General features: G+C 36.9%; 2 protein-coding genes across 4 annotated transcripts; both read right to left on the reverse strand.

Moving 5' to 3' along the window:
- Nucleotides 1-287: 287 nt before the first annotated feature.
- On the reverse strand, nucleotides 288-6,575 carry LOC125186855 (cytochrome P450 72A397-like). Of its 3 annotated transcripts, none has more exons than XM_048083326.1 (5): nucleotides 6,267-6,572; nucleotides 5,828-6,048; nucleotides 1,485-1,723; nucleotides 1,025-1,412; nucleotides 288-799 (listed from the first exon to the last, which is right to left on the reverse strand). In XM_048083326.1, exons 1-5 carry the CDS (start codon nucleotides 6,541-6,543, stop codon nucleotides 371-373), a joined length of 1,554 nt encoding a protein of 517 aa, XP_047939283.1. In that variant the 5' UTR covers nucleotides 6,544-6,572; the 3' UTR covers nucleotides 288-370. The 3 variants fall into 3 exon arrangements, with proteins under 3 accessions (XP_047939283.1, XP_047939281.1, XP_047939282.1); XM_048083324.1 differs by lacking the exons at nucleotides 5,828-6,048; nucleotides 6,267-6,572 and adding exons at nucleotides 1,806-2,026; nucleotides 2,247-2,655; XM_048083325.1 differs by lacking the exons at nucleotides 288-799; nucleotides 1,025-1,412; nucleotides 1,485-1,723 and adding exons at nucleotides 4,407-4,904; nucleotides 5,017-5,404; nucleotides 5,495-5,733 and having other exon boundaries at nucleotides 6,267-6,575.
- A 4,856-nt stretch (nucleotides 6,576-11,431) lies between these two features.
- LOC125190916 (cytochrome P450 CYP72A219-like) lies at nucleotides 11,432-13,890 on the reverse strand. The gene is made up of 4 exons (XM_048088338.1): nucleotides 13,602-13,890; nucleotides 13,083-13,303; nucleotides 12,761-13,005; nucleotides 11,432-12,397 (listed from the first exon to the last, which is right to left on the reverse strand). The coding sequence occupies exons 1-4, from the start codon at nucleotides 13,879-13,881 to the stop codon at nucleotides 11,590-11,592; spliced, it is 1,554 nt and encodes a 517-aa protein (XP_047944295.1). The 5' UTR covers nucleotides 13,882-13,890; the 3' UTR covers nucleotides 11,432-11,589.
- Nucleotides 13,891-15,467: the final 1,577 nt, after the last annotated feature.

Genomic DNA, 15,467 nt, shown 5'->3' on the forward strand with positions numbered 1-15,467 from the left:
CAGATAAAACTCAATATTAACATAATATTTTGTAAGAGTCTGGATACTTGCTTGGTACACTGCTTCCATTGACTGGTTATGAGAAAAAAACAATGGTCATTTAAATTACAATTTTCAATTAATTTTTAGTCAATCCCGTGACTTACAAAAATAGCTAATTAAATCATAATTTTTGCACATTACTCAGTTATTCCATAAAATTAAAATTTTAATACTAACAATTTTCATTTAAATCATTAATTTTTGGTAGAATTTAAATTATTATTAATTAATTGATGAAGATATAATGACGAAAAGTAAAAAATTCAAACTATATATCATCAAAGTTTAAATTGCATGAGATATATCAACAAAAAGAAAATAAAGAAAGCTAGATTTTGCGAAGGATAAGGTGAGCTCCATGCTGAGGCTGAGTGGTAACAACGGTGCAAGGAGCATGCGTGTACGAAGGCGAAAGCTCGAACGAGAAGCGCTGCAGAATCATCGCCACCACTGTCTTCGCCTCCAGCATCGCAAACACTTGCCCCACGCATATGCGCGGCCCCCACCCGAACGGGAAGAATATCCCCTGCCCCCCCTTCTGCGCCTTCGCCACTCCTTCACTGAACCTCTCCGGATTGAACTCCAAAGCGTCGTCCCCCCATATCCTCCGGTCGTGATGCAATATCAGGATCGGAAGCGATATCTGCACCCCAGCCGGCAGCCTCATCTTGCCCAACTTCGTCTCCTCGCTCACTCTCCGCCCCAGTGCCACTACAGGCGGGTAAAGCCTCAAAACCTCGTACAGAATCATGGTCACCTACCATAAAGAGCAACAAAATTAGGAAAACAGAAACTATACTCGAACATCAGACCTTTAGCCATAGACATTAACCTGTAGACTCTACCGCTAGGCCTCAAACGTAAAAGGGAGACCAACCAAATACTATAGGTTCCATCTATTTAAGTTGATTTCCGTTACTAAGAGACTGGCATAATTTGATCAAACTTCATGATTTCAACGACTATAATCCCATATTCTTACAATCTTGAGGTGATTCAAGCCAGCAAAGTCCGGTTTCCTGCCACCAAAGACGTGCAAAACCTCTTCCCGGGCTTTGGCCTGCCAGTCGGGATGAACGCTCAGCATCACCATCACCCACACGAGCCACGAGGAGGTGGTCTCCTGCCCTGCAAAGTAGAAGAGCTTGCACTCCTCGACTATCTCGGCTATGCTCAATCCGTAGCTCCCGTTGCCACCCTCTTCAATTTCTTGAAAGTTGGACTCCAGCAATATCCCAAGAAGGTCGTCCCGGCTCCCGGCTTCCTCTGTTTTCATCGACTTGATCCTTCTGCTGATGAGATCCCGGATCATCGACTGGATTTCTCTATCAGTCTCCTTTATTCTCCTATTCTTCTTGGTGGGAACAAATCTACACATCATCAACAATTAACAAATCTGCACATCATCAACAAATACATGGCAAAATAGTTTATATTAGTACCTCCATCCCGGGATATATAAAGACCGCGAAGCTTGCATCACAAACTCTGCCTGCTCTTTCTGGAGCTGGAATATCCTTCTACCTTCTCGGTAGCTGCTCCCAAACGCAGTTCTTGAAATGGCATCGCTCGTTAAGCTCTGCAAATCCGGCCATATGTCCACCTCACCACCGGAGACGGCCTTCTCCTCCCATTTGGTCAACACTTCTTCACAGCTCAAATGAAAAGCTGGGATCATTAGCTGCACCAACAACAATCAATCACACTTAACTACACCACATCACATGAATTATGCAGTGGATGATCATGATGATGATGATAACCTTGAGTTTTTCAACATGGAAAGCAGGATTGATGATCTTCCTGTGTTTGGCCCATTTATCTTTTTCTTCGCTGAGAACTCCTTGTGCAAGCACCTTTGCTAGTGGATTCCGGCTTTCTTGCTTTAGGTATACATAACTCTTGTTGAGCACCTCCTTAATTAGCTCAGGATCCATCAACACAACTGAGGGTATCGTCCCTAGCCAAAAGAAACACTCATTTCCTGCAATTTTTATGAATCAAAACCAACCAAATCAGATTTTACCTTTTGTATCCATTCAATTAAATCACAGCAGAATCAAACAATTTTGTGCGAGGTTAGATCGTAATTCATAAGGAAACATCGAATCATTCGACTATAACTCAAATTAACTAAACGATTAGCAAAATTGGGGAAAAAACAAAACCTAATTTGGCATTCAGCAAAAATTCAGAAACAATACCGTATTTTTGAAGGATATTGAGGAAAAATGATTGGAGTCTGGGCTTGATATCATCGTGGAGATCAATTGGGGAAGACCTAGCTTCGATGATCGACTGCATAAGCTCCTTCAAGTCGCCATACATCAATTTGTAAGGATTACCCTTTAGCCCCTGCTTCCTGAGGGCTTTCTCCAACTTTTTAGGCTTGATGTATGCCCAATTCAGTAATTTCCAAGTGTATATCAACGCCACGAATGCTAACGTAGCAGCAGCAGCCAGTGTTTGAAATCGGAGCTCCATTGTTATGCCTCCCTTTGGCTATGGCGGCAGCTCTTTATATAGAAGATTGAAAGTGATGAAGCAAAAGAAGATCAAGATGAGATTTTGATGAGGATAAGAGTTTCCTCGAACATGCATGGTGAAGGCTGAAGAGAAAGCCTCACTCAGTCACCAGTCATTTCAACCTTTGATTTTTTTACTCCCTTTCGTCTCTAATAATTCGTCGCTATTTGACTCAGCACGAATTTTAAGAAATGTAATAGAGAGTGGGTTGAAAAAGTTGGTAGCATGTGGGTCCTACTTTTATATACTCCCTCCGTCCGCCATTAAGAGTCTCATTCCTTGGTAGCACAGGTTTTAAGAAATATTAAGAGAAGTGGATGGAAAAAAGCTAGTGGAATAGTGGTCTCACTTGTATATATTAGTTTTAAATGAAATGTAAGTGAAATGAGTTAGGTGAAGGTGAGACTCTACCATTTATGATAAAAGTGAATCGGGACTTCTATTCGGACTAAAATGGAAAAATGGGACTTTTATTCGTGAACGGAGGCAGTATTAGTTTTATAATAAAATGTGAGGGTCAATGAGTTAGTGGAATGTATGATCCACTACTAAAAATGGTAAAAGTGAAAGGTGACAAATTTTTAGGGATGAAAAAAAGAAAATAGGTAATAAATTTTAAGGGACGGAGGGAGTAACATGATAATGACATTTTAAGATGTAATTCATTTATTCATGAAAAAGATTTGGATTAGTTAAATAAAGTTCTCTTGTCAATAGCATGGAAGAAAGTCTTTTTTACGAGTACTATTAACCTTTTACCATTAGATTAACACACATTGAAGCTATTTTATTTTATATTTTTGTCATGAAAGAAGTTGCCAATAATAGCACAGTAGAAGTTTGGAATTCTGCATTAAGAGGCAGATACTCATCATGTCATAAGGTGATAAGGATGGAAACATAATTGTTTTGTGATAAGCTTTATAATTAAAATGCATAAATTAAGAAGTCCATAAAAAGATGTATTTCCTCCTCGCATTTGTTTTGAGCGCAAGATAATTAGTGAGAAAAAAGAAACAGATGGGTGAAAAAAAGAATAATTGGAGTATTATATTTTGCTCTAAAATATTACTCATACTAAGATAATAGTAGTATTATAATTTAGGTGGTACGTCTCTAAAAAAGAATACAAGTGCAATTCCATTGGAACGTGTGTTTACATTATCATAAAAATTGCAGGGCATGTAACTTTATTAATTAGAAAAAAATATTAACATCTAATATCACATAAATTTTTAAAAATAGTTATTTTTATGAACTTTGAACTTAACATATAATATTATAAATTAAAATAATTATTAAATTCTGTCCATCGACAAGAAAATCCAACCACATTAAAATGAAATGGATAACTATATATAACTTCTAGGGACTTTGCAAGCACATCACTATTATTTTCCAGTAGTAATATGTGACGTAATAACAAATGAAATATAACCGTATTTTGTTGCTGATGGAAAAAATTTAGTAACTAGTATTTAAATTTGTAATATTACATGCCAAGTTTAATTCACAAAAAAAATAAATTTTTTAGAAAATTAATATTAGACGTCAATATCTTAAAAGATATTGACAAAACCTGAGATAGATAACTAGACACGTACTTAACCACTCAACTGAATTACTATTATTTTAATATAATTCAAAATTTACAAAATTAAAAAAAAAATTGTTATTGATTTGTATATTCTTAATATATATGTTTTGCATGATTTTTTTAAAAAAATTACTAGTACTAGATAAACAATTCATTTGTTTCTCTTTTATTTTCGTTATTTACTTGTGACGATTTCCTTACACTGCAGCCTGACCCAACGAACTTTGAGTTTATGCCAAAGTTGTCGAAAGACCTCTTATTTCTGTTTCACATAAACAGTGAAAAACCTAAGATTTATGAACAAAAGAAGCTAGATCTTGCGCAAGATAAGGTGAGCTCCATGCTGTGGCTGAGTAGTAACAATGGTGAAAGGAGCATGCGTATACGAAGGCGAAAGCTCGAACGAGAAGTGCTGCAGAATCATCGCCACCGCTGTCTTCGCCTCCAGCATCGCAAACACTTGCCCCACGCATATGCGCGGCCCCCACCCGAACGGGAAGAACACCCCCTGGCCCCCCTTCTGCGCCTTCGCCACTCCCTCACTGAACCTCTCGGGGTTGAATTCCCCCGCGTCGTCCCCCCATATCCCCCTGTCGTGATGCAATAGCAGGATCGGAAGCGATATCTGCACCCCAGCCGGCAGCACCATCTTCCCCAACTTCGTCTCCTCGCTCACTCTCCGGCCCAGTGCCACTATCGGCGGGTAAAACCTCAAAACCTCGTACAGAATCATGGTCACCTGCCATAAAAAGAGTAGCCAAATTAGTACTGCATTACATAAACTTGACTCGTTAACCAGAATTTGATCAAATTTCATGAATAAAACGACTAGTGTTACTTTATATACTTACAATCTTGAGTTGACTCAGGCCAGCAAAATCCGGTTTCCTGTCACCAAAGACTTGCAAAACCTCTTCCCGGGCTTTGGCCTGCCATTCGGGATGTATGCTCAGCATCACCATCACCCACACGAGCCAAGCGGAGGTCGTCTCCTGCCCTGCGAAGTAGAAGAGCTTGCACTCCTCGACTACCTCGGCTATGGTCAATCCGTAGCTCCTGTTGCCACCCTCCTCAATTTCTTGAAAGTTGGACTCCAGCAATATCCCAAGAAGGTCGTCCCGGCTCCCGGCCTCCTCTGTTTTCATCGACTTGATCCTTCTGCTGATGAGATCCCGGATCATCGACTGGACTTCTCTCTCAGTCTCCTTCATTCTCCTATTCTTCTTGGTGGGAACAAATCTACACATCATCAACAAACTCATGACTAAACCAGTATGATCAACAAACACAAGATCACTCAAATTAGTATGATCAAATTTGTAATGTTACCTCCATCCCGGGATGTATAATGACCGCGAAGCTTGCATCACGTACTCTGCCTGCTCCTTCTGAATCTGGAAAATCCTTCTACCTTCTTGGTAGCTGCTCCCGAACGCAGTCCTTGAAATCGCATCGCTCGTTAAGCTCTGCAAATCCGGCCACACGTCCACCTCACCACCGGAGACGGCCTTCTCCTCCCATTTGGTCAAGACTTCTTCACAGCTCAACTGAAAAGCTGGAATCATAAGCTGCACCAACAATCAATCACAGTTAGCCACACCATATCATGATCCCACCATAAACTATACATTAAATGATGATGATGATGATGATGATAACAACCTTGAGTTTTTCAATATGGAAAGCAGGATTGATGATCTTCCTGTGTTTAGCCCATTTCTCCTTTTCCTGGCTGACAACTCCTTGTGCAAGCAGCTTTGTTAATGGATTCCTATTCTCTGGCTTTAGGTATAAATAACTCTTGTTCATCACCTCCTTCACTAGCTCAGGATCCGATAAAATAACCGACGGCTTCGCCCCTAGCCAAAAGAAGCACTCATTTCCTGCAATTTTTTATCAATCGGAACCAACCAAATCAGATTTCACCAAAATCATAATCAATCAAACATTTAGATCATATGAAATCATTCGATTATAGCTCAATTCGACTAAACGATTAGGAAATCGGCAACAAAAACAAAACCTAATTTGCTAAATCAGAGAGAGAACGCCCAATCACAGTAAATTCAACTAAAAGAGAAGCAAAAATTCAAAAAATTACCGTATTTTTGAATGGTATTGAGGAAAAATCCTTGGACTCTAGGCTTGATATCGTCGTGGAGATTGATGGGGGAAGATCTAGCTTCGATGATGGTCTGCATAATCTCCTTGAAATCGCCATACACCAATTTGTATGGATTTCCCCTTAGCCCCTGCTTCCTGAGGGCTTTCTCCAGCTTCTTCGGCTTGATGTATGCCCAATTCAGTATCTTCCAAGTGTAAATCAACGCCGCGAATGCTAAAGTGGCAGCAGCCAGTGATTGAAATCCGAGCTCCATTTTTATGCTTTCAATTTGGCTATGGCGGCAGCTCTTTATATAGAGTGGCTTCACTGGTTAGATACTTGCTATACACGACGCGCGCGTTTTATATGACGTGATGGATTACGTATAGAGATTTTTTTATTTGAAAAAGAGACCTAAGAGCATCTGCAGCGGTGCTCACCACCAGCTCGGTCTCATCTCGTCGCGGTGGACATCGCTTGGTGGAGATGGAGGGCTCGAGTTGGCGAGCCACACGCCACTCCATATGGCGCATTCCAACCAGGACATAATAGATTTTAATTATAAAAATCTATTCTTGTTTAAAAAAATCTACTCCTTCCGTCTCAGACTAAGAGTCACTTTTTGCTATAAAAGTCCGTCACAGTTTAAGAGTCATTTTCAAAAAATTTCATATTTAGTCATACAATTTTACCTCATTCTTCATCAAAATTACATAAAAATGTCATTATCTACATTAAAATAAAAAAAAAAAATCAAAAGTCAAAAGGGACCTACCTTCAACCAACTCCACCATCTCACTTCATTTATTACACACTTCAACTCTTTCTTAAAACACGAGCCATAACAATAAGTGACTTCAAATATGGGACGGGGAGGGAGTAATTTAAATGTAAAATAACACTATAGTAATTCACGATCCATACTTAAAATCAGATATATAAATTAGTAAAAGATTATACTCACTTCATCTTTATAAATATGAAACATTTACTTTTTTTGGTACATATTTATATATAATAATAATACTATATTGTGTATTTGTGTTGTAACTTGATGAATAGAGAGTAAAGTAGAGAGAAGAAAATAGAAATTTTATTTACGTTTTAGAAAACGTTTTATTTTTAATAAAATAGATGCATTTTATACTACTAGTATATAATCCTTCGTATTGGAGGAGTGGGTTCTACGTTGCTTGAGACTAATAGAGAATTATTTTTATCAAACGAAATTCCCTCTAGGTATCGTGACATTTTTCTACAAAAGTATGTATCAGTATGAAATTCCATACCCCTATAACTTCCTCGTCCACAAACATATGATAGATTTGTAATAATATACTCCATCCAACTATAACTACAGTATATGAACTGGGGTTCTGGAGGAATATAATTGCAACTTGTAAGATATGAATTTCAGAAATGACATGTGTATTAATACATAATTGATAAAGTAAGAGAAATAAGTATTAGAAATGGGACACTCACCCCTTAAAAGGCCTCACACTTATATAGAGAAGCGAATTTTAACACGCCCCCTCACGTGTGGGCCGGAATGACACATCGGACTTCCATCACGTGGGTAGGCAAGAGAAGAGATAAAGAGATAAACCATCATCGACTTGGACCCAGCTCTGATACCATATTAGAAATGGGCCACTCACCCCTTAAAAGGCCTCATAAGGGGGAGGGTTATCCACACTTATATAGAGAAGCTAGGATTATCACCAAGCCGATGTGGGACAAGATATTAGAATTTTAACAATAAGAAAGAGAAAATGATTGAAATATGAACAATGAAAAATGATTTCATTTCAGTGAAGAAAAAAAAATTTGAAGTAGAAAATTTATAATATTAAGGGACAAATTAAAAAGTAAATAGTTGATATATTTAAGAGAGGGAAAAACAAAAGTAGTGTAGTAAGTTAAAATATGTAATGCCAATGTAATACACCTAATATAAGATACTATTGTTATACATATTTGGATACATTATAGTTTTATTCATTGAAAAATAATATTTATTGCCAACATCATATATATAGAATTCGGGCATTTCCTAGTGATAGTTTTGCATATAACAAACAGATGACGCCACGACGAAAAAAACAAGCGATATTTATTTGTAATAAATATATGACATACAAATTTGAAATTAGTCAAAGGCCTTGCGTTTCACCCAAGAATAGCAATGAAAATCACACCGATTATTACAATGTCTTATCTTCATTTAAATAATTTTTCTTCTAGAAATCCGATTCAAAGTGATTTTGTATTATTTGACGTGATTAGGTGATATACAGACTCATTTGGTGATTCATCTCTTTTAAAAAGAAGTTGTTTAGAGGAAGAAGGTGCGGATTGAAAACATCTAATTAACTTGTTTAACCTTTATTATTGGATTGAAAAACTAATAATAGCATAAACTTATTTAACACGAACGACTTTTGATTTAAAGGGATTTATTGTGTATTTTTAGTCCTAATATTTGAATTTAATCGTTGAAATTATTTATTGTGACATGAAACAAAAAAGATGACAAATTTATTAGAAGATATTCCACACTAGCTTCGATTTTTTGTAATAGTCTTCCATGTTTCTCTTTGTTGATTCCACAAAAATAAAAGATTTGTTAAATAAATTTGTCTGCCACTGGTTGCTTCTGATCTAACATATAGGTTCTATCGTTTTGATTTCAATAAATTTGGAACCGTAACTAGATATTAATCGTCTTTTCGTCTCAATTAAGATGACCATTTTTTTTATCGAATGTGTTTTAAAAAAATGATATTAATAAATAGTTAAAACGAAGAGAAAATAAAATAAGAGATTGAATAATATAGGAAAGAGTCTCTTTTACATTATTCTCTTACTTTAATTTTTTTTCGCTTTTACAATTCTTTATATTTTTTTCAAAATACATAGTGCGAAAAAAGAAAGTTCATTGACTACATGTAGTGATGATGCAAGCTTAATTAATTGTCTAATCTGAACCGCCGATATATCTTTGATTCTTGGGTATATGGCATAAAAGTGATGAAAGAAAAGAAGATGACAAATTAATACTCCATTATTTTGCCTTGGAACATGCATGGTGAAGAAAAATGGGCAGGCATATATCAACTCCACATTCCACACACTATGTTCGATTTTTCCAAGATGCTTGCATTTTTTTCTTTCAAAAATGATGACATTTTTCTAATATGCTTCCAAATTTTTGAAAATAATACTCACATTGTTCCAAAAATTTAATTAATTATTTTCATTTTTGTATATATCCTACAAGATTTGTTGCTTTTCACTTTATTATCTTTAGTAACGTACTTCACGTTCCACTAACTCATTCCCACTCACATTTTATTATAAAACTAATATTCCATCCATCCCTAGAAAATAGACAACATTTTAAACGACAGGGACTTTAATGCATAATTAATAAAGTAAGAGACTGATCAAAAGAAAAAGTGATTGGAGTATTATTAATAGAGAATGAGACTCACCGTAGTAAAGAGGAAAAATAATAAAAAAAATTAATAGAATTAGTCTGTTTTTTTAAGAGATATCCTAAAATGATAAATATGATCTATTTTTAAGAATAGAGAAAAATACTTCATAAAATAAGAGTACATAAAATTAAAATTCGCATTCTATAGGAGTATTATTATTTGCAATTGCAAAGGGACGTGTGTTGCCATATCATAAAATTCAAATTTGCAGGCGCACGTAACTTTAGTGACCAAATCAATTGCTATATCCAAAGCAATAAGTGTCAATCAGTCATTGTCTTCTAGAACCTGAGAAGAAAAATCCATATTTTTCTCCATTTATTCTATTTTATGTAGTAAGTGAAATCTTTATTTTTGCCCACCTCATATACTCTCCAAAAAAAGTTACTCCGTGATAATTCGACCCACTTTAATCGGACACGAGTTTTAAGAAATGTAATGGAAAGTGAGTTGAAAAAGTTGGTGGGATGTGAGTTCTACTTTTAAAGTATTAGTTTTATAATAAAATGTGAGTAGGAATGAGTTAGTGGAATATGAGGCCCACTACCAAAAATGGTAAAAGTGAAGTGGGACAAATTATGTGGGACGGACAGAAATGGAATACTGGGACGAAATATCCGAGACATGGAGGGAGTAGTACATATTTTACATTTTCAATTCTAGATATAACAAATCCATTGCAAAACTTCAAATTCACTTCAATTGCAAAACTTCAAATTCACTTCAACTGCTCAAATCTGCATTATATGAGTGGTGAATTTTCAATCTTCAACACAAATTACTCAACCAATGAATTTTTAATAAAATACTACTAGCTCATAACTTTTAACCAAGTCATAACTTTATTTGACTATATATATAACAAAATAATTTATCTAGCTAGTGGTAGTGACTGGTGAGTAATCCTTTTTGCAACACCTCATTTAATCATTTATCCAAGGAAAATTTAGACGATTTTACGTATTACTATAAGAATATCCACAACGATGCTCCAAATGTCTTGCAAGGCTTGCGAGCCATGTATGCATGCTTGGTGTTGCCATCAAGCACGTCCCTTTCATCTTTTGAATTTTAATTAATCAAATTTTATTGTTTTAATTATAAACTAATGTATTGAATTAATACATAAATTATGATGTAATATAGTGGGAGAAGATGTGTTTTTTGCCCTTTCATCTGGGTTCGAAACTTTAAGATAAGACATCATGTTGTGAATGCCTTTGTGAAAATAGACTTGATATATACTAATACTCCCTCCGTTTCAAATTTATAGTCACATTTAGTTATGACACGAGTTTTAAGGAATTGATGAAGTGTGTAATTAATGAAGTGAGATGGTGGATTGTGTAATAAATGAAGTGAGATGAAGGAGTGAGATGGAGGAGTGTGTAATAAATAAAGTGAGATGATGGAGTATGTAATAAATGAAGTGAGTTGATTGAAAGTGGGTCCCTTTTTGACTTTTTGATTTTTTATTTTTGTGTTGATAATGACATTTGAGTGTAATTTTAGTGAATAATGGGGTAAAATTTTATGTTCAAATATAAAAAATTCTAAATGTGACTATAAATATGGGACGGACTTTTATGGCAAAATGTGACTATAAAACTAAGACGGAGGGAGTATAAGAAATAGACATTATAAATGTGCACATACAAGGGCATAAAAACACATAAATTATTTTATTAATAATGTACGAATTTATCTAGTGCACACATCGAATAATAACCATGGCCTCAGTTGGCTAAAGGGATAGATGAAGAATCATTGTTGATCCCTTTTAGAAAAACAAAAAGAAAAATAAAACCGTGCGGGCTCTAAAGTTTGCGCAGACGCAAATGAGCCCCATGTTGCGGCCGCGTCGTGAGCCCACCCACTGGAGCATGCGTGTACGACGGCGAGAGCTCAAAACTGAACCGCATCAACATCATCGAGAGCACCAACTTCGCCTCGATCAACGCAAAATTCAGCCCGATGCATATCCGCGGCCCCCACCCGAACGGAATAAACAAACCCCCCGCATTCGTCACCCCCTCACTAAACCTCTCCGGATCAAACTCCGCCCCATTCTCGCCCCAAGTCCGGACGTCATGCTGCGCCAACATGACCGGCAACGACACCCGGACCCCGGCCGGGAGAGTCAGCCTCCCCAGCCTCGTCTCCGTCCCAACGCTCCGCTCCAAGGCAAGCACGGGCGAGTAAAGCCTCAGCACCTCGTGCAAAATCATCGTCACGATTTTGAGGCGATTTATGCCTTCGGGAGTCGGGTTTCCGTCGTGTCCGAAGACACGGACGGCCTCGTCCCGGGCTTTCGCCTGCCAATCGGGATGCCTACTCAACAAAATCAATGTCCAAACGAGCAATGTTGAAGTGGTTTCTTGCCCTGCGAAGTAGAACAGTCTGCACTCTTCGATTATTTCATCAATCGTTAATCCAAACTTGCTATTACTACCATTTTGCTCGATTTCTTGAAAATTGGACTCCAACATCAACCCCAACAAGTCTGTGTTGATAGCTTCCCCTGCTTTCATTGCTTCCACTCTTTTATCGATTAGGCCACGGATGTTGGACCTCACTTCTTCATAGATTTGTTTAATCCTTTTGTTCCTTTTTGTTGGAAGAAATCTACACAAAGATCATCAAATTAGTGACTTAATTATGATTATGATTAACCAAATTAACCAAATTCATCCCTTTCTAGCATTTTAAAAATCGGACTGGACCGGTCAATTGACCGTATATCGGTCAATAGTCAATAGATGATGACCGGCCGATTCGACCATATATTACTATACCATCCTTTACTATAGATGAACCAGTTTCATCTAAAATTATCAGTCAACCGCGTATTAATCAAATTAGCGACTTAATTATGATTTTAATTAACCTAATTAACCAAATATGTACATATATAGTAAGTAATGCTTATTTTTGAGAGACAACCAATTAAACCATGAACCAATAGCTTCGTCAAAAAGATGTACCTACCCTGATCCGGGGATATACACCGATTGCATCGCCTTGAAGATAAGCGCAGCTTGCTCCTTTTGAAGCTCGAACACCCTTCTCCCTTCTTCGTAGCTGCTCCCGAACGCAGTTCTTGAAATCGCATCGCTCGTTACACTCTCCAAATAAGGGTAAACATCCACCTCACACCACCCTTCCTCCGCCACAAGCTTCTCCCATTTCCCCAACACCTCATCGCAGCTCAAATGGAACGCCGGTACCATCATCTGCACCCGAAAATCAAGATCATACATATGCAAATAATGCAACTCGATTTCAAGGCAACGAAGAGAAGATCGAAGACCTTGAGCTTCTCAACATGGAAAGCAGGGTTGATGATTTTCCTGTGTTTGGCCCATTTTTCCTTCTCATGGCTGAAGAGGCCTCGAGGGAACATCCTCACCACTGGATTCAGCACCTTCGGCTTCTCGTAAACCGAGCTCTTGTTTAGAACTTCCTTGATTAGTTCGGCTTCTGTGATGACGACTACTGGTGTTGGCCCTTTCCAGTAAAAGCAATCCTTTCCTGCAGTTTTTTGTTGATAATACGACACCAAGATTTAACGTGAAAAAGCTAATTAACGGTACTAGCTAATATGACAAAAAAGGAGATATCGAAGTAGTTCTGATGATTGAACAATATTCTTACTCAAATTCGAAATATAGTTATTTCGATAAGCTGAATCCTATCAACGGTCCTACTATTTCATTAGTCGATTGTATCATTAATTAACAATTTATTTTTGTTAGTACGAGAAATTTATCATGAATCCGATGATCATAATACTACCAATAATCAAGGATCATAAATTAATAGTACGGACCGTGTTTATGGATGGTTTTGAGGAGAAAAGCTTGCAATCTTGGCTTGATGTCATCGTCAAGAGAGATGGGTTTGGAGTTGGCTTCTTGCATCGTCTTCACCATCTCCTTCATGTCGCCGGAGACCGGTGTGTAGGAATTACCATTTAGCCCCTGCTTCCTCAGGATCTTCTCCAGTCTCTTTGGCCTCAGATAGGCCCAATTTAGTAATCTCCATGCGTATGTTAGGACAATTGCTATGGCGAAACAAGCTGCAGCAACTATGCTGTAGATCCATTGCATTTTCTTTTTTTTTTCAAACCCTTTGATATTTTATTATCCTTTATATAGAATCTACAATCTTTTCAAAAATGTCGGCTGACACTCGGAAAAGGAAAAGGCGATGAGAAAAAACATGTTTTGTGGACCCCATGGGGCACCCTGCTTCTAGAACTTTAAACACAGTTGGAATAATTGTGAGGACGTGGCTTTGGTCAAATCCAATTTGCCTTTCGCTTCATCATCAGTCTATTATTTGCTCGATATTTTCGATAAGATAATGATACTCCGTAAATTTCATATACAACTGTCATCCCAAAAATTTCAATAAAGTAAAAGTATATTAAGATTAATTAAATTGGTATTTTCTTCGTTCCTTAAATTTTGTCATACTTTGATCGGGCACGAGTTTAAAAAAAATGTAATGAAAAGTGAATTGAAAAAGTTAGTGGAGAGTGGGATCTTACTTTTATATACTCCACTGTCCCAGTTTAAGAGTCATATTTTGCCATAAAAGTCCGTCCCAATTTAAGAATCATATTTAAAATCTTTCATATTTGGACATAAAATTATACCCCATTATTCATCAAAATTACACTCAAATGTCATTATCTACATAAAAATAAACAAAAAAAAATGAAAAACCAAAAAGTCAAACCATCTCACTTTCCATCATCTCATTTCATTTATTTCACACTCCACCAATTTCTTAAAGCTCGTGCTATAACTAATTCTAACTCCTAAACTGGGACGGAGGGAGTATTAGTTTTATACTCCCTCTGTCCCACTTTAGGAGTCCCAGTTGAGTTCGGCACGAGTTTTAAGAAATGTAAAGGAAAGTTGGTGAAAAAAGATTGTGGAATGTTGGTCCTACTTTTTTATATTAGTTTTATAATAAAATGTGATTGGAAAAAGGTTAGTGGAATGTGGGGCCTAATACCATTTATGGAATATTCCAATCGGGACTCCTAAAGTGGGACACCCAAAAATGATAAACTGAGACTCCTAAAATGGGACGGAGGAAGTAATAAAATATGAGTTAGAATGAATTAGTGGAATATGAGATCCATTATAAAAAATGATAAAAAGTGAAAATATCACTTTTCTTTTAAGAATGTCCCATCATAAGTAAGTCATTTTAAGTACTCCCTCCGTCCCAAGATAAGTGACCTACTTCTTTTGAGCACGGGATTTAAGGAATGGTATTTAAATAAGTTAAAGTGGAGAGGGTAAAGTATGAGAGAGGGAAAAGTAGAGGAGAGAAGAGAGAATAAAGTAGGTGGAGAATAAAGTAAGAGAGGTGACTTTTTGCTAAAAATGGAAATAGGTCACTTATAGTGGGACACCCCAAAAAGGAATACAAGTCACTTATCTTGGGACGGAGGGAGTATATAAAAGTAGGTTTGTGTTAAAATGACAACACCTCTTAAAGTGACACTATACCACCATTCCTAGCCAATCATTTGCACACGTGGACGAATAATCAGCTGCCATGTGGCAATCGTAAAAAACACTCAAAGGGTAAATTTTCTAAGTCTGCAATATCCAATACGCTAGACTGCAATTTTTGTCTGTCTGCAATATCCAATATGTTAGACTGCAATCTATAG

This window comes from Salvia hispanica, chromosome 5 (assembly GCF_023119035.1).
Source record: "Salvia hispanica cultivar TCC Black 2014 chromosome 5, UniMelb_Shisp_WGS_1.0, whole genome shotgun sequence".
Lineage (NCBI taxonomy): Eukaryota > Viridiplantae > Streptophyta > Magnoliopsida > Lamiales > Lamiaceae > Salvia > Salvia hispanica.